General features: G+C 43.0%; 1 protein-coding gene across 4 annotated transcripts; it reads right to left on the reverse strand.

The window, feature by feature from the left end:
* Positions 1-87: 87 nt before the first annotated feature.
* On the reverse strand, positions 88-19573 carry LOC146713766 (uncharacterized). Of its 4 annotated transcripts, none has more exons than XM_085450199.1 (10): positions 19188-19573; positions 17088-17289; positions 13313-13498; positions 11168-11848; positions 10771-10848; positions 10555-10615; positions 10387-10460; positions 7174-7228; positions 4623-4799; positions 88-4041 (listed from the first exon to the last, which is right to left on the reverse strand). In XM_085450199.1, the coding sequence occupies exons 2-10, from the start codon at positions 17284-17286 to the stop codon at positions 3366-3368; spliced, it is 2187 nt and encodes a 728-aa protein (XP_085306325.1). In that variant the 5' UTR covers positions 17287-17289; positions 19188-19573; the 3' UTR covers positions 88-3365. The 4 variants fall into 4 exon arrangements, with proteins under 4 accessions (XP_085306325.1, XP_085306310.1, XP_085306317.1 ...); XM_085450184.1 differs by having other exon boundaries at positions 17088-17537; XM_085450191.1 differs by lacking the exon at positions 19188-19573 and adding an exon at positions 17751-18741 and having other exon boundaries at positions 17088-17537.
* Positions 19574-22576: the final 3003 nt, after the last annotated feature.

The following is a 22576-nucleotide window of genomic DNA, read 5'->3' on the forward strand; positions in this document are numbered from 1 at the left end:
TCTTCAAACTAAAGCCGTTCCCTGCCTCAGGAAAGAAAGATGCTCTTCGGCTTTAAACCTTAATAAATAATACTCACTGAAAAAACATATTTTCGACACTTTATTGAGCAGCTGTCCCTGCCCCATACCAGTCGTGGATCAGCTGTTAGTACTGGATAATTTAACAAAAACTGGATCCCTGGGACTGAATCTGCAGAGTAATTATTTGGCTGTGGGTTTCGACTTTTCCTTCGGCGAAGTTACAAAACAAACCAACACTTAAAGTGTTTTTGCAAAAGGCTAAAGTGTTCTAAACTGACTTTTCTTCTGTCTACATATAGTGCAACCTTAAATTAAGACATTTCAGACTCCCAGGAGCCCCATGTAGTCATGTAAACACAAATACATTATCAATATACAACACAAATATTAGAAGTATCATCACTGTCCTCCAGAAACCACGAATAACCCCAAAAATCCTCCAATATTGAAGTGGAAGCAGCAGACTGAAGGATGGTAACTTTAAATAATTCATGCAACAAGTCAAATAAAATAAAGTGTTCTCATCAAATGTGAGCTTTCTGCAGTAATACAATACCAAAGTCAGACACAACAAGTGAAGATGGTCTCTCAGAAAATATAGACTTTACGATTAGAATGGCTAAGACAATAAGCAACAGATTATAAAAAGTATACTTCGGCTGCAGCATCTGGTTTAAAATGCTTTCACTCACAGTTGTAGATGAACTCAGTGAAACACCAATGATTTAAACCTTGAGTGGTTCTCTGAATTGGTCTGTTGGAAATATCTCCACATTTGTTGGCTGGATGGATTTACATGGAGCATTAAAGACTTGACACAAACATCCTGATGACTTTAACCAAATTCAGGATAAAATAATAAAGCTAGTAACATTTTCATCAGCTCAGCTAGATGCTCTGTTTAATGCTAAATGGCAAATGTTAGCATGTTTACGCAATAAGCTGAGGACTGATAGCCTTGCTGTGTGTTTTTTTTTGCTTTCATTAGCCAGTGTTAGCATGCTAATACCCTACGGTAATGTCCCATTCCAGTTAATTCAGAACTCTGGAGTGAAGTTATTCCAGAGTTAGTCTATTTCAGTACTAAAGTCAGAAAAGCACGACAAACAGGATTTGTTTTGTTTCTTAGCAAAGCAGTCATTCATGTCATCACTAGGAACACAGCATAATGTTTGGTTTTTGTGCTTAAAAATGTAGCTGCAGCACGTTCACGGACAGAGCGTTCTCACTGCTCTGTATATGGCTTATTTAGCAAGTCAGTAGTGGCACAGATAGAAAGTATTACAGTTTCACTACTTTTTCCATTCACTGCCACCATTTTCGATTTTTATATAGGGGTTTCTCCCACTTTATCAGTTGGAACTCCAGGTTCAGGGGGTGTTTGAGACAACGATTCCAACAGGGAATTCTGAAAGTTCGACTTAATCTGGAATGCACCATAATTATATTCTCATAACTTCAGTGGAAATGATCATGTTAGCACCCTAAAGTAATGCAGTTTCAAACCCCCTCAGGAATATTGCGTGTGAATAGTACTAACTTCGAAAGTTTAAGATACTAACATGCTACAGACATCCCTTTGAGCCTATACAAAACTGAAAGGTTAGCACGTAACACACAAAACTAAAGACATTCTCAATCCCAGTAACATCAATAGCTTATTTTTATGGTGAATCCATTTAACTCAGAAGTCGGTTGTCAATACTGGGAGTGATGTCACTCCTCATTTGAATGTATTCCAGTACTAAAGTCAGAAAAGCAAGGGATACCAGGATTAGTTTTGCTTCTAAGCAAAGTAGAGCCATTCGTGCATCACTATTAACACAGTGCAACGCTTGTGTTTTTGCACTTAAAACGCCCCTGCAACACATTTGAGGCTAGAGTCAGGCACAGATACACAACACTGGCAGCACGAATGAAAGTTTTACGAAGCGATTCGGAGCCACCATTTGGGATTGAGAAGTCGGGTTGGTGGGGCTGGTCTCACTTTCTATTGGAAATCCAACTTGAGAGGGGGGTCCAATTCCAACTGGGAACTTGGAAATTCCAACTTCAACTGGAATGCATCATTCGTGCAAATTAGCATGATAAACTGATAATATCCCATCAGCCTAAGTGGTGATTTCTTTTAGTGCAAATTAGCAAAGGTTAGCATGTTCACATGCCACAGCAAGATATGGCCAACATTATCAATGCTAAAAATCAGCACAAGGCATTCCCATCAGCCTCACTTGTATATTGTGTTTAGTGCTAAACAGCATGTTAAACTAACACCCTTCTCATCAATTTAAGCAGCATTGTTTGTTGTGATAAATTGCAAATATTAGCGCAGTAACAATCTAAATTAAAGACATATATATATATATATATATAACTCTTAGCTGAACTGCATTTTTTTAGTATTAAATCGCCATCATTACCATGCTAAAAAGCTAGACTAAAGACATTTATACCAAGTAAAAAAGTTCGAAGTCTCAGCAGCAATAAGCAAATAATACAACAATAAAACTAAAGACATTTCCATTAGCCTCAGCGGTTAATTAGCAAAAATTAACATATAAGCATACCGAACTAAGGACATTCTCAGTAGTAGCAGTAGCTTGTTCTCACTGCCGATAATTAGCAAAAGTTAGCATGTTCACATAACAAAATAAGAACATAGAATACGATTAGCATCATACCTGCTATATTAGCATTGTACTGTGGAACAGTTAGCATGCTGAACTCAAAGTAAACAGTTAAGTAAACCTTCATATAGATATTGCCTTAAAGAGCTGCTAGAAATGCTGACAACTCTTATTTTCTTCCTTTAATCATGTTTTTTTGAAGTCCGCTGCTTTTTTAAAGAAAATGTCTAAAAAACACGTTGTGTTTTAAAAGAAAAACAAACTATCTCACCCTCAACATTATCTCATCATCTCAATAAATGACCCTTACTTCACAGCATCTCGTGTTTCTGATTAGAACAATTTATAATAAAATTCGACTTTTTAAGTTCAAGGTTTCTGGAGGACAAGAGAGACAGGCAATAAATATGTCACACGGTTAAATAGCTAAGAGTTCAGTGATTATATGACGGGCTAAAGCAGGCAGGAATGCAGCAAAAATCACGAGCATGATGCAAAAGTTGAATAAATTCAAAAACGTTCCTTATCGGTGTGTTTTCAGTGCTGTTTGACATTCTCATACATAGTGCTGAGTGACAGTACCTTGGATACATTACAGAGCTTTACATCCATCGCTTTAAGAGTCCAGAGGATGGATAGAAGAGAAAAGGAAGAAGAGGAAGAGGAGAAATTAGAAGAGAAGGAGACGAAGAGAGGAGGACCAAAAGCAGGGAGGCTTTACAAAGAAGTTGTCAGGCCGAGGTAACCAAGAAAAGAGTGTTTGGTAGAGAAAGATGAAGAGGAGGAGGAGGAAGATGAAGGAGAGCGCTGTTTCAGAGAGATGAGGGTCGTGATCGGGAGGAGAGGAGACAAATCCCTCCATCCAGCGCGGTCGGACAGCGATGGATGAAGAAGAAGAGGAGGAACAGAGGAGGAGGATGCAGCAGTGTGAGCGCTTGGCGGTGTGTGCAGCCGCTGGACGTGCTTGTTCGAGCGCTGATTGTCTGCATGCACGTATGACCGGTGCGTATGCACGTCGGCGGGTGCGTCCGTCGCGCCCCCGTTGAAGAAGTGCGCAGCGTGTTTGACCTTGCAGTGCAGGCGCAGACTGTCCCGCCGCTTGGCGCTGTAGGGGCAGAGGTCACAGGTGAACGGTCGCTCCCCCGTGTGCACGCGCACGTGTTCCACCAGCTTGTTGGCTGTCCGGGTCAGGTGGCCACACCGGTCGCAGCGGTACTGGTTGCCCTGGCGATGACCCTGGAAGTGAACCAGCAGCTCCTGTTGCCCTGGAAACGACCTCTGGCAGATGCGGCAGCGATGCTCTGAGGTGCTTGTCTCCGGCTGGGTTGCCGTGGCAACTGAACGAGCACCGCTGCTGGAGGTGGAGGCTGTGGCAGGAAGGGTAACAGGGCATCTGGGAGTCAGGAAAGGTAGAGGGAGGAGTTAATGACCCACACATTACACGAGGATGCTGACAGAAAGCACGCTCACCTGCATCTAACATCAACAAATTCGTTTTAAATCCATTCAATGAAGAATTTAAATGTACCAATAAAAGCTCTACCTCTATCTTACTGTTTAGTTCAGTTTACTTCTTCATATCAGTAACTGAGCAAAGATTTAGAAACTGATTCTGTTCAGCCTCGACTTTCACCTCAAAGGTTTTTTATGTTTAAAGTACGTTTTATTAGATGTTTCCACTTATTTAATAAGTCATACACAGAAAACCGTTTGTAAGGTCGTATTAACGCCTCAAAGGAGCACTGCAGACATGATTATTTTTACTATTGATATGATAGATTTTTGTAAAAATATTGTCCAAAAGATAAAATATCATCATCGTCATTTGTCATATAAGGTTTGGGGTTGTTTCGCTTAAAAACAACTCAAAAATCTAAGTAAATTTAAATTTAACGATGTAATCATGTGCTGACACGTGGATGTGTGGTCACGTATCCGGGGGGGAGGGGGGTCGTTAGGGATCCTTACACCTACCTCACTTCGCCCTGAATGTGCGTGCAGACGTGAGCCCTCATCTCTGCCTCCTGATTGGTCGAGTGGTCGCACACGCAGCAGTGCAGCGAGAAGGATCTGTGCTCCCATTGGCGGTGTTCGGTCATGTGACTCTGGAAAAGGGCCTGTCCTTCGGTCTCAAAACCGCACACGTGACACCTGGAAGGCAAGGACACGACAAAAGCTTGTAACACATAAATGACGGTAACAGATATTTGTCTATGAATCTCCAAGCGGTCACAGCGGGACTCACTGTGGGAGAGGACAGCAACCAATCAGGTGCAGGTTTTTCTAGCGTGCGCTTGGCTGGTTTTTACAGTTGGTTTTAACTTGTTATTATTTTGTTGTAATTATGCTTGAAATGCACTTTTGTTTTCAAATATATATGTATTATTATTAGTTTATTTATTTTTGTATTTTATTATATTTTTGTATTTTTATTCTATCTTTAATCTCAAGCACTTTGTTCAGCTGTTGTTTAAAGTGTTTTATGGATAAAGCTGGTTTGGATTTATATACACGCTTCAGATCTGAGAGGGTTTAAGAATGAGACATAACACCAGGAAATGATTTCATTTCTCACTTTTAGCATGAAGAGAAGGTGAAATACATGACAGCTGGAGATAATCAGATCATAGTGAACCTCGTTTATGTAACAATGAGTGATTAGCTTGATTAGAGGGCACAGGTAGACAAACATCAGGTGAACAGTACTAACAGTTTCATGGTTCTTCAATTCCTTAAACAAACTCACAGAATGGAGCCACAAAAAACGCTTTCACTACAAGCAGCGACAACTTCCGCTTGACCTTGTTTGTTTTTCCATGTCCTCTTAAAACTCACCTCTTCGTCAGTGTTTCAGTGTTTCATGTGTGGCATTAGTTCTGGGAGACAGGTGCTCCTGGTTTTGGAAGTTTTATGATGGTTCTCTATGAGAGAGGCGCTCAAAACCACAAGTCCCGTCACGAAAAGAGTAACGGGAGGACAAAACTCTCCAGGCTGACACCTCACAGTGTCTTTAATGTGGAAAGCTGAGAGAAAAACTACATTTCTCATTAAACGTAAACTGCAACTGTGAAAAAATGACCATAAAAACCCCATCGAGGATGTCAAAGTGCTGATTGAGTCCACCGCCATGAAGCATGGCTGAGAGCTGGCGCTCAAAAATAGGCTCGGGTTTAACTCTGTCAGATGCACTGTAGTTTTGTAAAACGATGCAATAAATCGCTCCCAAAAGTGGCAGCACGCTAATCCTGATCGAGTCACACATCCTGATGTAAGAGTGGAGCCCGAAACACAGATAAAAATCACAACAGAAGAAGAAGGAGCGGGACGCCGAGTACAATAGCATTCAATGCCTTTCACACTCTCAGTAACGGCTTTGTTAGTTTATAATGAAGCCATTTTTTATATTAAAAGCTTCTTTTTGAGTTGTTAGTGTGAGTGTAAGGGTTATGTTGTAGATGAAGTCAGCCCACTCTCACCAAAAACACTTTTATGGGCAATTTTTTATTTGAATTTGGATTTCTTCAAATTGCAATTTTATTTTTAAAGTGCCAAATCACAACACTTCAAAAACAGATGCCTTATATTGTGAAGTAAAGGCCCTAGAATAATACAAAAGGACTCAATTAGTTTACCACACTATACATAGTATATGTGTTAGCCTGCTTACAGTATCCAGAGCGTACTTCATTCTTGCCTCACTTTCTGATCAAAGCCTTATTGCACACCACCAACACGTACACTCACTAAGAAGTATTTGTGTCGTTTTATACACTTGAGTTCCTGCAGATCACAGACACACTCCATTTTAATCCACCATAATTTTCTCCATGAAAATTGCCTCCAGGATGCCAAGGTTGTGTCTCCAAAATCGAGCCGAGCATGGATAAAAACTTTTTAAAAAATCCAGAGCTTTGAAATCTTTGTACTAATTTCTTCCTGCTAATGAAAAAAAAAATCTCCCACCGGTTTGTTAAACATCTCCAGAAAGTTAATGTTCAAAGACGCCTTCGCTGGCAGAATACACTGAGATGGAGAATCCGGCAGAGCTGCAGCTATGCAGGAAGATAAGCGGGGACTTCAGTCTCTCCAGAAGGCCAGAAAACAGCTCGAAAGCTTTACTGCTGGATAAAATGCTGCAACATTTAGGATCACCGTTCACAGAGCTATAAACAAGAGTGAGTCCCAAAACAGGCTGAAACTCAAAGATTAGAGATAGTGCACTTCCTCACTGACTCTATATAGCTATCTTAAAGGGGGTCCTCACAGATATAGGAGTAAAGGTGTACGTGTGTGTGTGTGTGTGTGTGTACTTGTTTAAGCATCTTTGTGAAGACCAAAACATGCCACTGTACCTGTGGGGACCAAGCGCCCGTCCTCACAAATTTGAAGGCATTTTTGAGGCTCAAAAATGTGGTTTTAGAGTGAGGTTACAATAAGGGTATGGTTAGAGTAAGGGGCTAGGTAAAGCATTATGTCAATTCAATGTCCTCACTAAGATGTGAAAACATGTGTGTGTGTGTGTTACCTGAAAAAGTAAGAGCAACCTGTGGTTTGGTGTCTGCTGAGGCTGGTTTGGGTTTCTGTGAGGAAGAAGAAGAGCATTTGTTTATTATTCTGCGTGATTTTTGCTTTTTACACACAGCAGAACTTCTTAATGATGAGCCCCTCTGGAAGCTATTATTGCTAAACCTCTGTGTGACTGTAGCCTCTGTCAGCGCACTTCACCACCATCTTTATTATTATAGACCCAAAGGGCACTCCAGTAGCAGCATGCATCCATAACGCAGACAAAGGCAGCATGCAGTCATTAAAAAGTAATAATAATAGCAATAATAATAATAATGATACAGAGACAATGCAGGCAAACTGAACACACACATTCAGTGAGAGTGTTTGCTGAGAGCTGTCAGTGGAGGAGATCAAAAGTGTTTGTGGTGGCTAAGAGCACAGAGAACACAGAGGGTGATAATCAGATCCAAATAAAGTCACGAGCTCAGACTTCATTTTTGGTCGAGCACCTTAAAAAGTTGAAGTTTTAAACTTTATGACGGTCATAAAAAAACATTTAAAAACAAAAAAACGCTCAGAGGTTGCAGTTCCTCAAATGGCCACTTGAGGCTGCCTCTAGACGTGAGTAACTTCTCATAGATTTGTGTTAGAAACAAACACGTTTATTGCATCAAAATTTGCTTCTTATTAAGGCTTAAAGTTAAATACCTGACCTGATGCAAGCAGCTAGCTGTTTGCAATGACTTGTGGTTTTTATACATTGTTAGCCAATGAGCACACACTTTAAGCGCTATATAAGAATCGGTCCATTTAATGGTTTTATAATCTTGCATTTTGGTGTTACAGGATTTACCAAAAAACCTCTGCTATTCTTCTATTAAACACAACCCAAAATAAGAGAAAAGCTTTGACACAGGTCAGATCGGAGAACCAGTTTTGAAACCACTGCTGGCCTTCAGGCACAATGCAGGTTTATTTTTCCAACCACAGAGCTACGTCTATCTCTTAAACAGTCTCTGCTTCACCCCCACTAACCTTAATAACTGAACTGGATTCTGATTTCTAAATGGACTTATCTGACAAAGAATACGGCCGGCTCTGTGGTTACTTGTAACCCATGGTTACATTTTTTATGAAACTCTAGGTTTTTTTGTCTGGATTTTAGCACTAACGAGCAGGGAATATGAATCGAGCTCTTGGTGACCCCAAAACGCCAAACTCAAGGCTTCAAAACAGGTCCACAAAGCAGCATGTGACAGAATTAGCTATGATGATACTTAAAATCCAGTCTGTCTAACAGAGAAACCATGAACAGGTGGTCTACAAAAGACTTTCTCAGTGGTTTGTAGCTTACTCCAATCGATGGAGCTACCTTCATACTTAAGACTAGTGCCACAGCTCCACGTCTCAGTCATTAGAAGTTTGAAGTTGTTACAGACTATTAGATAAACTTTATCATTCTCAACCTCTGAAGTAGAAATTCAGGTAAACAGGTTTTTGCACAAAACAGTGTTTTACATCTGGACTCAAGATTTCAATTAAAATGAAAATAAAAATCTGTTACTAATAATACTGATGCACAAATAAAAGCATGAACACTTTTTATCCTGATATGTAACCAAACGCTATAACCAACCAATAATATTCACTTAGTCTGTCGGAAACACTGAATAAGTGCGTATCAAACGCATGCAAATGTTTCCTCTTGTTTCATTAATCTTTAATAGAAACAACAGTGACCATCACTTAAAAGTGACACTTTATATTTGGAAGCTTTGTTTTTAGAGTCATGCCTCATACTCTCCGACTAGGGAGGGATTTAGAGTCAGACTAATGCATTAAAAATTCATAACATCACCGGGCTTATCTGTAAATGCTGAAGTGCGCGCTGTTAAAAAGGCAGCTGGAGGTTTGGGAGCTCGCATCCTTGTACCTGACATCCTTCCTGCTGTGCCAGTGTTCATTGTAAATTTAGCTGGATCACTATTTCAGCCGTCAGCTCCTTTAATCCTTCCACTCTGACTGACAGTGTCAGTTTCCATCACTGCAAATTACCCCGAGACTGGCAGGCAAACACATCAATGACAACAACCCATAACGCCGTGACTCATTAATAAAGAAAAGAAAAACACCTCCAGGAGACGGTTAATAATCAAGGCGCTACACCTCCTCCAGCTGCAGAGCATCCTCGCAGAGTTCCTGTATTTTCATGTAGACACTGTGACACTCATGTAAATCTTAACCTGTGTGTGCAAACCAGGTTATTATGTCAGTGTGATTAATTAACAGAAAACTACAAAATAAAGTGTCAAAAAACATGGAATTCTTAAATGATGTCATTAAACTTGTTGTAGTGCCTTAAATTTACCAGGTAGTTGCAGTGTGCAACTTAACCAAGCTGTGTTTTTAGTAGCTAAGCCTGACCAAGATACAAGCTTTCAATTTTCTACATCAGCTCTCCAAATAAAGAGACTTTACAGCCATGCACTATATCATGGGTGGGCAACTCCAGGCCTCGAGGGCCGGTGTCCTGCAGGTTTTAGATCTCACCTGAATCAAATGATTAGTTCATTACCAGGCCTCTGGAGAACTTCAAAACATGTTCAGGAGGTCATTTAGCCATTTAAATCAGCTGTGTTGGATTAAGGACACATCTAAAACCTGGACTTTGCCCACCGCTGCACTATATAAAAGCAGCTGGGCTGTGGTTACATTCAGGATCTTTAGCAGAGGTCATCTAACTCCTGGAAACTTCACCTAGACTAAAGCCTTGATCATAATTTCTCTATCCCTAAGTCCGCTAAGGGACTGCAGTTCCACTGGACTCATCTGTGGATAATTTGCATTACAATCCACCAACTCTGCCAGCAGCCTTCAAGCCGCTCTGGCGTGTCTCCTGGTTTTTGTGTCTGCGTCAGGAGCGGGGTATAATCGAGGTTCAAACTTTTCTCGGGCCTCTACAAATAGTGAGACCTTGATAGCGGAGAGGCTAACCCCCAAAAATCGATTACACTGTGCACACAAACGTAAAACTCTGTTTCTTCACAGCTCTAAAAGTAAGACTGTTTCGCCTTGTGTCTGATCCCTCTCCCAGCTGAGCCTGCAGAAGTCATCTGCAGCATTTAGAAGCCTGAATGGTATGCATGTGCTGCAGTGCGTGGATACAAATGTCTGGGCTTGCTGTTAAACGCTGTTGGAAATGAAAAGTGAAAAATTGAAAGTCCATTACCAAGTGGAGGAGTTTGGGAGCTGATCACTGCCGGGGAAGAGCGGCGCTGGTCGTCGTTACCCTTCAAAACAGGACTACACAGAGAGCAACACGCACACATACAGGATACCATCATGACTGAGGTCAGAGGTCAAAATATGCCGCTGATAGATGGAAGTGTGCACTTACCTGCTTCTGATGGGTGGAGTCATCCTGTCCACCAGCTGACTGTTGGACTTACTGACCCTCTCTGCAGACAAGCAACAGAAAAAGAAACGCATTCGAGTGCAAACCGAAAAAAATGATGCAACCTGTGTGTTTGGCTAAAACCCAAACAGTGGACAATATGCACTTTTCTCTCTGCAGCTACCTCCACCTCTGAGGCTGCATGTCTCTGATACGCACGGTTTCTTATCTGTTGTTTCCTAAAGTCTCGGTCTGCTCTCTCTGCACCAGCCCGTCGGCTCACACAGCTGCTTCTTCCTGTTTAAAGGAAGTCAGCTGATTCCATGTGCTCGCTTACAGGCAATCACTGGGGTTTTCACTATGTTACTAGTGAAAAAACCTCCAAAGACCTGCACAAAACTGAGCATATAAATATTTTCAAGGGAAAAAAAAAATCTCTGAAATTCAACTCACAAATATTCAAGAAAGATTGTGTTTTTCCGTTTATTTGTTTTTTTGACAGCTTTATGTATTCTTAGATTTGATGTTTCGGCATCAAGGAGCAACTCTGACCAGTAAAAACACGACAATCAACTTTAGATTTAATCAAGATTAATATTAAAGCTTGCGTGGTTACCTGACAGTTGGTGCAGCAGTGTGGACGCCAGGTTCACTGACATGTCCTGCCACAGCACTGCTCTGAGGCACTGGTCAGCCATCTTGGCTCCAGAGGTAAATTGGTCTTCCATCTTGGCTCCAAAGAAGAGCTGCTCCTCCATCTTCACCCCGGAGAAAACCTGGTTCTCCATCTTGGCCCCTGAAGCAAACTTGTCCTCTGTTTTGACTCCAGAGAGAAACTTGTTGGTCACCTTGACTCCAGAGAAAGGCCGCTCGGCAAACTTTGCTTTAAAGAGAAGCTGGTCCTCCGTCTTGGCTCCAGTTAGAAGGTGGTCCGACATCTTAGTTCCAGAGACATCCTCCATGTTCACTTGAAAGTGAAACTGTTTGGCTCCAGAGACTGCACTGTCTGCCATTGCAGAGACAGGCGGGCATCCTTCAGCACAGAACTTGCCTTCTACTTTAAGGCCAAAGAGACACCGGTCTGCCATTTTGGCTCTGGGGTGCAACTCCTCGGCCACCTTGTTCCCAGTGAGGCCCCGATCTTCTGTTTTAACACTGAAGATGTGATGATTGACCATTTTCGGGGCAGGCAGAGCAACGTCTTCTGTTACTATTTGACTCTGGGCTACTGTGTCGACTTCCATTGGCTCTTCTTCTTCTTTGAGTCTCACTACATGGCCATTCACTTCCTGACGCTCTGTGATTGGGAAGAAATAATAATAAATGATTAGAAGCAGTGTGTGAAAGTTCATTCAAAGCTAGAGAAGGTAACATGTTTTTGACCTCAACCAACAAAAACCCAAAACAAAACAGACAGTCCAGCTGGACTCTGGTACCTGAGTTCTGGTTCCAAGCTATAGAACCTCTACTTTGTGTTGTTCACCAATACAAGTGAGTAAGACGTCCACACCAGTAGGCTTATAACTGGGAGCGCAGGGCTGGAATCCAGTGCAAAGCCAACAGTCAGAAATGACTTACAGTACTGTGCAAAAGTCTTGAACCACCACTCTTTTCTCTCTATATTTGCCTCAAAGTCAGACTTTCTTATATTTTGTGGTGCTGAACAGTAGTTTTCCAGGCTGTCGGAAGGTCTTTCAAAGTGTTTCTTTGTACACTGCCACTTAATGCAGACCCGTGAATCATTCAAGCATAAAAAGGCACCTAACTCAAGGGATGAACCAGTGTTGTGGCTATACAAAACAGACAACGTGGCAAATAACCATTTTTAATCAGTGTCTTTAGGCACTTTGCTACCAGCAGCCTGTTGCAAGAACACACAATTATTTGTTCCTATTTTTTAGCTGAATCTATAAAAAATGTTAAGAAATAACACAGTTTGACAGGCGTAACATAGCACTTTTGCACTAACAAGATCATACCCAAAGATTTTTTAGCTAAAACCTTGGCATGTCTAGATATGGTGTGCAGTGTATCCTCAAACAAATCTGGGAAATCGGGAAAAGTGGAGGACAAAAAAAGAAATGGCAGGCTTATCTGAAAGTCATGTCCTTAAGAAACAGCAAAGGCCTGACACAGGAGTCGAGAGATGCACTTGGACCTTCAGTTGATTGATCTACTGTTCACTGAAGCCCCATCAGAAATTGTGTGAGTGTTAGCGTGGCTCTCAAGAAGAAATTCTTGAGAAACAGTGAGAAAAGCTGGGGCATGCCAAACTACATAAGAACTGCACTAAAAATTAGTGGCACTGTATGTAATGAGATAATTCATCAAAATTTAGCAGCTTCATTTGTCAGCAACAATCCCAAAACACTTCCAATGCACTCAAAGTATAGTTGGATATAAAAACACAAAATGGAACATTATCAGTCATGGATTGGCCTCCTCAGAGCTCAGACCAGAAGAAAACAGAACAAAAAGAAGAAAGATCCAAAGGAGAGCTTTGAATGTCCTGGAGAACTATTCCTGAAGACTACTTCAAGAAATGACAAGAAAGGTGCCTAAAAGAATAACTGTGGTCATTCCAAAGTACTTGGAACTGTACAAACTCTGTTATTGCCTTATATGCTGTATGCTGTGTATGTTTGCACATGTTCCAGTAAATCACTGCATCCATTTCCCTACATAACATGAAAAAATAAGGACTGGCTCAAGACTTTTACACAGTGCTGTATCTCTCATCACAGTTTTGGCGAACTCGTACCTGCTAGCTTCCGGAGCAGATCTGAAGCTAGCGTGTCCGTAGCGGTATTGCCGTCAGGCGTGTGCGTGAGGGACGGTGGCTCGGGACTCGCCCCGGGGCTGTCCGGTGAGAGAGCGACGCCTGGCTCATCCTGCTGCTCCGCTTCCTCTCGGCTCCCAGGATGCATCTGGGCCTTCTGGGTGGCCTCTGGAGACAGAGAGTGATTTGATTCAAGTTAACTGTAAACAGATTACTGCAGAGGTCAAATTGCAGCCTGATAACCGCACTCAAGCCTTCATGAGAGCGCACAGGCTCCTGCAACACATGCCCGAAGTACGCGGACACCTACACGCTCACGTCTCTTCATTTCCAGCAGATAAAACCTGCAGCAGGAATTTACTGCAATGGGAGTTAAACTCAGAGTAATAGTATTCAACCGGAGAGTGACATATCACCCTGTTTTAAAGACCTGATATTGGATGCTTGTTTTTTTATTGATTTAAAAAATCTTGTACTTCATGTTCTTGCAGCCGCCCACTTGCTTCAGATCTGTGAATGACGATGGTCTCTGAGGTCTTCTGGGCTTTCAGTTGCTCCAAAGAGCAGGACAAAAACCTGAGGTGAAGCAGCTTCTGGTGTTTACTCCTCAGTCTGCCTGAGGAGAGCCGTGAAAGAACCTTAAAACCTGCCTGTTTATTCTGCTTATGTTGCCTTTTACTGATTTTATTTGTCTTTATTAATGTCATTATCGTTATTCTTTTTCCACCATTTTCATTTCCCGGGTGCCTTGGAATAGGCTTTTAGCCATCACTCCTTGGATGTTGAATGCTACCGTTCTGTCAAGGCCAAAATGTGTTCCTTTGCCTCACAGCTGTTTTATTTTTTTGTATTAAATAAAATGAACGCAAAATCATCTTCATTATTTTAATTCTATGATTTCATAAGTGCAACATAACATGCTGTTATTGTATTAAAAAGGCAAAGTTAAAGTAGCAAATAATCGTAAAAAGTCTGCAGGGTACTCACATGTGGTAAAAGAATATAATTATTTGCACCTATTAGTGATGCTGATGGGCTAATTTATACCTTACAGGCTGTGCCACCACTGTTATAAGGCTCAGATGTGTTCTGCGGCTGAATACGTATTTTCTTTTAGGTCAAAAATTCCTTTTTAATAATAACATTTTCTGATCTCTGAAGTGGCTCTACATCAGTATGCTCTGATTGGTATGTTTGAGTATGCACCAATAGCTTTAGTAGACCTTGAAAACTCAGGGTGAGACAGCCTCGTCCTTTTTATTTTTCATGTTAAACCTGAGCTGACTGGAAGATAGTGAAAATGCATTCAGTCTTAGGTGGAGGCACAGTATACCGCTTTGTACTGAAAATTACTGAAACATCCTGTGGAATAACCCATGTATTATAGCCATAATTACATGTGTTTCATGGATGTGGAGAAGGCATCCAACCGTGGGCCTCATTACTTCCCGTAGGGGGTGTTTCAGGAGTATGGGATATCACATGTTGTTGTTGCAGGCTATCCTGTCCCCATACAAACACAGTGGAAGGTGGGTTTGCATCCAGATCACCTCTCTGCTCAGTTGGGCTCATCGAACGAGCTGAACCAGCTGGGTGATTTGCACCCAGATGTGAAGTGGAAGGAATGAGCACCTCCAAGTTTGAGGATGTGATTCCCAGCAGGAACGGGATGACTGCCCCATGAGCGTAACTTTGTGCTGAACACTGGGGGGGAATCTTTGTCTAAATAAATAAATAAATCTGGATAAATTCCCAGATGATTAAACATGCAACTATTTTGCTGGTATTAACTGAAATGAGTAAAGAAAAGTAAAGGGGTTATATTGGCTGGGTCTGATTATTGGAGGGGTCATAACCCTCCTAACCCCCCTGGAAATTATACCCCTGGACTGCCCAATCCCAGTGAATACAGTGTGAAAGGGAAGATTGATTGAGTTAGGCTTCAGCTCTCACGTATGGCCACAGGCTGTGTGGAGTGACCAACAGAGTGAGCTATCTGCATGAGGAGCCTGGGCACTCCCTTAAAGACAGGGTGAGGAGCTCAGTCATTTGGGAGCTCCTCCACATCGACATCTGACAAGGATGCCTCCTGGGTGCCTTAAAGGTGAGGTGTTTCAGGTATGTCTATTGAGAGGGGACACGTGGAGATCATCCATTAAATTGCCAAAAGTATTTGCTCGACTTCCTTCACACACACATGAACTTGAGTCAAATCCCATTCTTAATCCACAGGGTTTAACATGAAGTCTGCCCACGCTCTAATTCATCCCAAAGGCGTTCTGTCATGTTGAGGGCAGGGCTCAGTGCAGGCCAGTCAAGTTCTTCCAAAACCCAAACCGCTCATCCATGTTTTTATGGACCCTGCTTTGTGCACGGGTATGCAGTCATGTTGGAACAGGAAGGGGTCATGCCCAAAACTGTTCCCACAAAGTTGGGAGCATTAAATTGTCCAATATGTCTTGGTGTGCTGAAGCATTAAGAATTCCTTTCACTGGAAATAAGGGTTCAACTCATTAGACATGTACCGTTCTCCTGGCAACTGCCAAACCCAAACTCGCCTATCGGATTGCCAGACGGAGAAGCGTGGTTCGTCTCTGCACACTGCTCTTGAGCTTATCTGAAGGGCACGTGACGTTTGGAGGTCAGTACTGATACCTTCTGCAGAAAGTTGGTGATCTCCGTGCACTAGGCACCTCAGCACGTTCCCACTCCCAAAGCATAACATATTACTGTGTGTGACAAATCGTCGGTATATTATGCTTTCTGCCACAACATGTTCCTATGTTATGCGTTCGGAAACAGGAGGAAACATGAGAACTGTTTGGACTCAATCTGCACATGTACATTTAGTTTTCTTTAATCGCTTTGGAAAACACTATCTAACACCATTAAGGTTATGGCTAGAGTTAGGATTAAGGTTAGGGTTAGGGCTGGAATACACAGCTGGAACGTCAGTTACCGCCGGGAGCGTCATTCCATTGAATTTCATCCACATACCTTTTGTGTTCCCATGAGACATGACATGACAAGTTGTCGGTATTTTACGCATTGGGAATGAGAACGGGCTGCACATTACCACCATGGAGTCCGCTGAGCTCCTGAGAGCGACCCATTCTTTCACAAATGCTTGTAGAAACAGTATCCATGCCTAGGTGCTTGTCTTTATACACCTGTGGCCATGGAAGTGACTGGAACACCTGAATTCAATGATTTGGATTGAATACATTTGTTGATATAGTATATGAGCTGGTTTTGCTTGTGAACACGTCTGTGTCCCACCAGAACAGGTGGAGTAGGTGGTTTACTTACTAACCTTGTATTATGTTTAGATTTTTCTTTATAAAGCGTTTTACTTTGGGATAAACACCGTGCAAGTTATCATATATATTCTTTTATTTTTGGCCATTCTTTGCCTTCCTTAGGTAAGACAGTATAGGGAGTGACAGGAACGTGGACGACACACATGGGAAATGGGCTTGTTGTTCATTTATTCTTGTATTACTGTATTATTCTTGTGCAATTATTGTTTCACTCCACCCACGCAACTCCATTTCCCACGACAGGACAGTACAAAGATCTGTCCACATACTTTTGTAGTGTTTGTGAGCACAAATTAGCATCCACAAAAATGACATAAACAAGATGCAATTCTGGACATTAGGGGTGGAGCTAACCATCCTTTTCATTATTACATAATCAATTGATTGATTAGTCATTAGGCAGCAGCTCTAGTGCCCACTGTGTGTGTGTGTGTTACCTGACAGCCTGATGAGGAGGTCAGACGCCATCTTGGTGCTGACATCAGGGCTGAACAGAGAGGTGGCTGCTGGGAAGGGGCTCGAACCTGCGGCTTGTGCGTCATCGCCTGTGTGTGTCTTTGTGTGTGTGTTTGCAGGGTGTGCGTGTCGTTTGGCTGCAGCAGAGTGAGGCTGCAACACACTCGACCCACGCTTCATTTTCTTTTTCCGTGTGTGAAAAAAATAAGAAAGAGAGAGAGAGAGACAAAGAGAGAGAGAGTGAAAAGGGGAGTCAAAACTCAGAAGAGAGGAGGGCAAGAGAGGAGGAAGAGGAGGAGGAGGAGGAAGGTAGTGGTGCTAAAATAAGACGAGTGTGTTCTTCAACATATGGACGTGAGCAGAGCATCGTAGAGAGAGGAAACGAGGGTGGATTTGATCTTCAGAGCGAGCTGTTGCTGGCTCTCGGTGACCTGAAAGAGAGAGGAGGGAAGACGAACGGAGGGGAACGGGACGAGAGAGGGGGAGGAAGAGGAAGCAGCGAGGATGCAGGGCGAGAGAGAACAGGGGAGAGGAAGATAAAGGGAGGAGGAGGAGGAGAAGAAAAGGAACAAAGTGAATCTGTGAATAATAAATTATTGAATGGATAAGGCCCAATAAGGGGATAAATCATCATCTGTTATCACCATGGTAACGGACCCTGCCTCGTCACCTCCTGCCCTGACCTTCCTGTTGAAAAACAATAATCGTCACTTGTGATCAGTGATCATCAATAACTACTCCGCCTGTCACCGCCTGTTAGCCTTGGTCACTTTTTGCCCCTGAAAGGAAAAAAATTGACTGCATCCTAGGAAAATACTTTCATTTGAAGGCTAACAATAAAGAGATAAACAAACAAATAAATAAATACAAATGTAATGAATAAATAAATAATAATCTATCAGCGTCCCATTGTAGGAATGTAATTAAATAAAGATCAATGAAAAAGTAAAATAAATTATCTAAAAATTGACATGCCTGTGTCTGTAGGAATATCTACGTAATTTAAATGTGCAAAAAAAAAAAAAGAATGAACACATGAACACAGGCTGCAAGAACACACGTAATTTAAATGAACATGATTGTTGTTGAAAAAACTATTTTAAACAATAAATCACATTTCATTTTAAAAATGTAAAAAAGACCCGTCAGAATATCAGCCCCAAATCAAAATATTTTAGCGCCATGATGACTCAAAACTACACCAAAAAAGTCAATAATCAAGAAATATTGTGCAAATAATGTATGTATGTATATATATATGTGTGTGTGTGTGTGTGTGTGTGTGTGTGTGTGTGTGTGTGTATAAAAATTATTTTCTATAGCAATTAAATAATAATAGTAAATAATAATAAAAAAAATCCTGCTAAATTCACTGCTTCATCTTTTTAACATTTAGGTCCTTGTTAATTAAAAAATTGCACTAAATAATTTTATTTAATAAATCAAATGTGGCTGGCAGGCTCTTCATTGCCTCGGTTCACTCACTACCCCCGTCGACCCCGTTTCGCTCTGCCTCCTGCCTCCGTCTCTAAGCGACACCGCGCGGGCTGCTGCTGCCGCCGCATCCGGCAGGGAGGCGACAATCATCGGGCACCAGCTTCTCCACAACACCCCCTCCCCTTCCCCTCACGTCCCTCTCGGTGTCGGTCGGTCGGTCGGAGTCAGAGCCCCCGGAGCCCCGCTGTTAGCTAGTTACCTCCCTCCTCCTCCTGTACAGCCCCCCCCGCAACATGGCTGAACGGCACTCCGACTCCCCGCCACACCGAGTCATCACGCCATTTAGAGCCGCCTAACTGCCAATTTACACATTTTTAACGGTTTTCCCTCGCGCTGCCTTCAGTTATGGGGAACAAGGGCAGGTGTCAAGAGTCCAACGGCCCCCCCACACACACCTCCTCCCTCCCTCCCTCGCCTATCGATCTCCTGCAACATGGCTGAACGGTAACCCGACCTCACGAGACCTCAAAAGTCATTTTCACGGGTCAGTTACCAACGATACCCAGGCACGGCTAGCACCAACCCGCCCCGGGACACCACGGTTCTCTCCCAGCTTCCCACCTCCTCTTCCCTCCGTGACTTACCGGCACCAGGGGGGGCAGGTGGTGGTGGTGGTGCAGTCCGGGGCATAGCCTATATATAGACTGAAGATCTGCTCCGTGTTAAATTTCCTCTCGCTTTTCCCGTGGTCACATCATCTCCCCGCGGTTTCCTCATCCAGAGATGTGAAAGTTAAAATTAAAAAAATGACAACAGCGAGGAGACGATCCGTCTGTTCCCCGAGCCCGAGGATGACGGGTCGGTCACCGAGCAGGGCAGATGGAGGTTTCCGCCTCCTCCTCCTGCTCTCTCTCTCCCTCTCTCTTTCTCTGTGTGTGTGTCTGTGTGAGGGAGATGCAGCGTGTGTCTGCACAGGGCACATAACATGTTAACAGCCTCCATCAGCACGAACCATGAGGAGAAACCTGCATGTTGGATACTCTTAAGGGGGACATGATCCTGCAACTGCTCCACTGTCTCACTGAACACTGATCTAACAGACCTGTTTCCACATACTGCATCAGGTTGGCTGCATGCAGTATTACAGCAGTAACTTTTCCCCAGCTCAGATTACACACCGATACTTGAACTGCTGGCACCAATACAAATAGTGATAATGTTTGCAAAAGAAGATGAACTTTTAGGTTGTTATTATTCAGGTTATTATTTAAAATGTTTTAGTTTTCATTTATTATCTCAGCATTTCAAGATTTTATTTAGGTGTGTCCAATTTTAGACGTATAGTAATTTGGATTTCTTTTCTTTTCTTTTCTTTTTTACATACCTAACCTAAAATTTTGGCAAGTCTACGTGGCCATAACTGTTTAGCCACATGTTTTAGCAGTAACCTGACTACTAACCATGTGACATTAACTTTTGCATCATTTTGGACCTGTGACACTGGGCCGCCATAGACCACCGCTGGTTGCTAGAGAGAAAAATTTGCACTCCCTGACTGGTTGGTGAGTGGTTGATGCCAGCTGCGGTGAAACTGACTGCTAAAGCTCCAGAGTGGTCAGTGACCATTCTGGAAACTGCTGGTCACAAGGAAAATAGCTGACTGCTTTGGTTGGAAGCAGATCGCTGCTGGTGCTTGTAGTTTGCATGTCTGCAAACACTTGGCAACTCCTCTCCAAGCAGTGGTGAAACTGTGAAGTCCATTTTTTGTTTGTTTAAGATAAGATAAGATAAGATAAGATAAGATATTTATTGTCACTGTTACCAGAACAATGAAACACAGTTTGGGAGTGTTTTGAGTGTCCAGGGTGCGAGGGTTCTTTGATGATGATGCTAGCTTTCTGCTGACGTCTGCCAGTATAAATGTCTCTGAGGGGGTTAGTGAAATGCCAGTTGCCCGCTCTGCTGCACTCACCACCCATTGCAGTTTCCTATTGTCCTCCACAGTACAGCAGTTGAACCAGAGTGTGGAGCAGTAGGTCAGAGGGTAGAAGTTAATTAGCAGTCTCTGGGGTAATTGGGCCTAACGCAGCTTCCTGAGGAAGTACATCCTTTGTTGTGCTTCTCCTACCTGGTGGAAAATGTTTGTGGACCAGTTAAGGTTGGTCGAGATGTGGACCCCGAGGAACGTAAAGCCTTCTACCCTTTCTACAGGGTGGGCCATTTATATGGATACACCATAATAACATGGGAATGGTTGGTGATATTAAAGTCCTGTTTGTGGCACATTAGTATATGTGAGGGGGCAAACTCCTCAAGATGGGTGGTGACCATGTTGGCCATTTAGAAGTCGGCCATCTTGGATACAACTTTTGTTTTTTCAATAGGAAGAGGGCCATGTGACACATCAAACTTATTGTTAATGTCACAAGAAAAACAATGGTGTGCTTGGTTTCAACGTAACTTTATTCTTTCATGAGTTATTTACAAGTTTCTCTTTGTTCACAGTCCAGCAATAATTGCTGGTGTTTTATTTTTTCAATTTCTTGTGTGTGCGGTGAGAATTAATAGAGGTTTCAATTGTTTTTTCTCTTTTTGACTTGCTCTTTCTGAAATACATGCCTTTCAACAGCCATTGACATGTCGAAGAGGTTAACACGTGAGGAGCGGATCGAAATTGTGTTGATATCTGGTGAACGCAGTAACCGGGTCATTGCAGCAGATTTCAATGCAAGACACCATACGAGACCACCCATCTCCCATGCTCCAACTGCTTGCTAAGTTTCGTGAAACTGGTTCAGTGTTGGATTTGCCAAAATGCGGACGCAAGAAAACTGTCACTAATGAAGAAACATCAGTGGCTGTCCTAGCTTCATTCAGCAAGAGCCCACAGCGTAGCACTCGCCGCATGTCACTGGAGAGTGGCATTGGTCGAACATCCCTTTGGCGGATATTAGCTACTCACAAATGGCACCCTTACAAACTCCAGCTACTGCAGCATCTAAACGAGGATGACCCAGATCGGCACACAGAATTTGCAGAATGGGCAAAACAAAAATTGGAACAGGACCCTCAGTTCACGCAGAAGATTTTGTTCAGAGATGAGGCAAACTTTTATGTGAACGGTGAAGTTAACAAACTGTCAGGCTCAGGAGGGACTCGGAGTCAGACCGTCACTAAAGTTCGTGATTTATTTACACACACAGACACCAGGTGCGACTATATACAGGTGAGGGGGCACAGGAAGAGGGTCTCCGGGGAACACAGGCACGGGAAGAAGAGGGCTAGGTACAAAATCCACTGAAGCTCAGGTAGCTCGGACTCCGGCTTTAGCTCACCAACGGCGGTCCTCAGGCTGGCGAGAATTCTGGCACAGAGAGGAAAGGCAGGTGAGTAGTGGCACGACAGAAACTCGAAAAACGGCTCAGATAGGTGATGACACTGACGAGTGTTACACAATAATCCAGCGAGGAAGCACTCTCAGCAGCCGCCTTCAGAAGTGGGTGAGATGATTGCTTGCAGGTGTCCGAGCCAGGGGCTGGAGCCGTCACGACTCCGCCCTGGTAGAGCGCAGTGCGCGGGAGGGGAGAGAGAGAGATGCAGCACAACAAAAACACTTGTAGCCATACAGAGTCAGCCGAGAAGGCACAGGGTCATGACACAAACAAAACCACCGCTATTGGTCTGACACTAACCCACATTGGATGGATCCCTCCAATACTGTTGGAACAACAAAAGTGATGGTTTGGTGTGGTATATGGGGTACAACGATAGTGGGTCCATTCTTCATCAATAGAAACCTCAAGGCCACTGTATATTTGAAATTGCTACATGATGATGTGTTTCCCTCTTTGTGCACTGAAGCTGGCAGGTTCCCTGAGTTTTTCCAGCAAGATGGTGCACCACCACATTATGGGTGCCAGGTCCGAGCATTCCTAGATGAACAGTTTCCTGGAAAGTGGATTGGTCGTCGTGGGCCAGTTGAATGGCCCCCAAGGTCTCCCGATCGGACCCCCTTAGACTTTTGGGGTCATCT

The sequence above is a fragment of the Copadichromis virginalis genome, linkage group LG3 (assembly GCF_057382275.1).
Source record: "Copadichromis virginalis isolate Kocher_CV1m ecotype Utaka linkage group LG3, C_Virginalis_male_GT1.1, whole genome shotgun sequence".
Lineage (NCBI taxonomy): Eukaryota > Metazoa > Chordata > Actinopteri > Cichliformes > Cichlidae > Copadichromis > Copadichromis virginalis.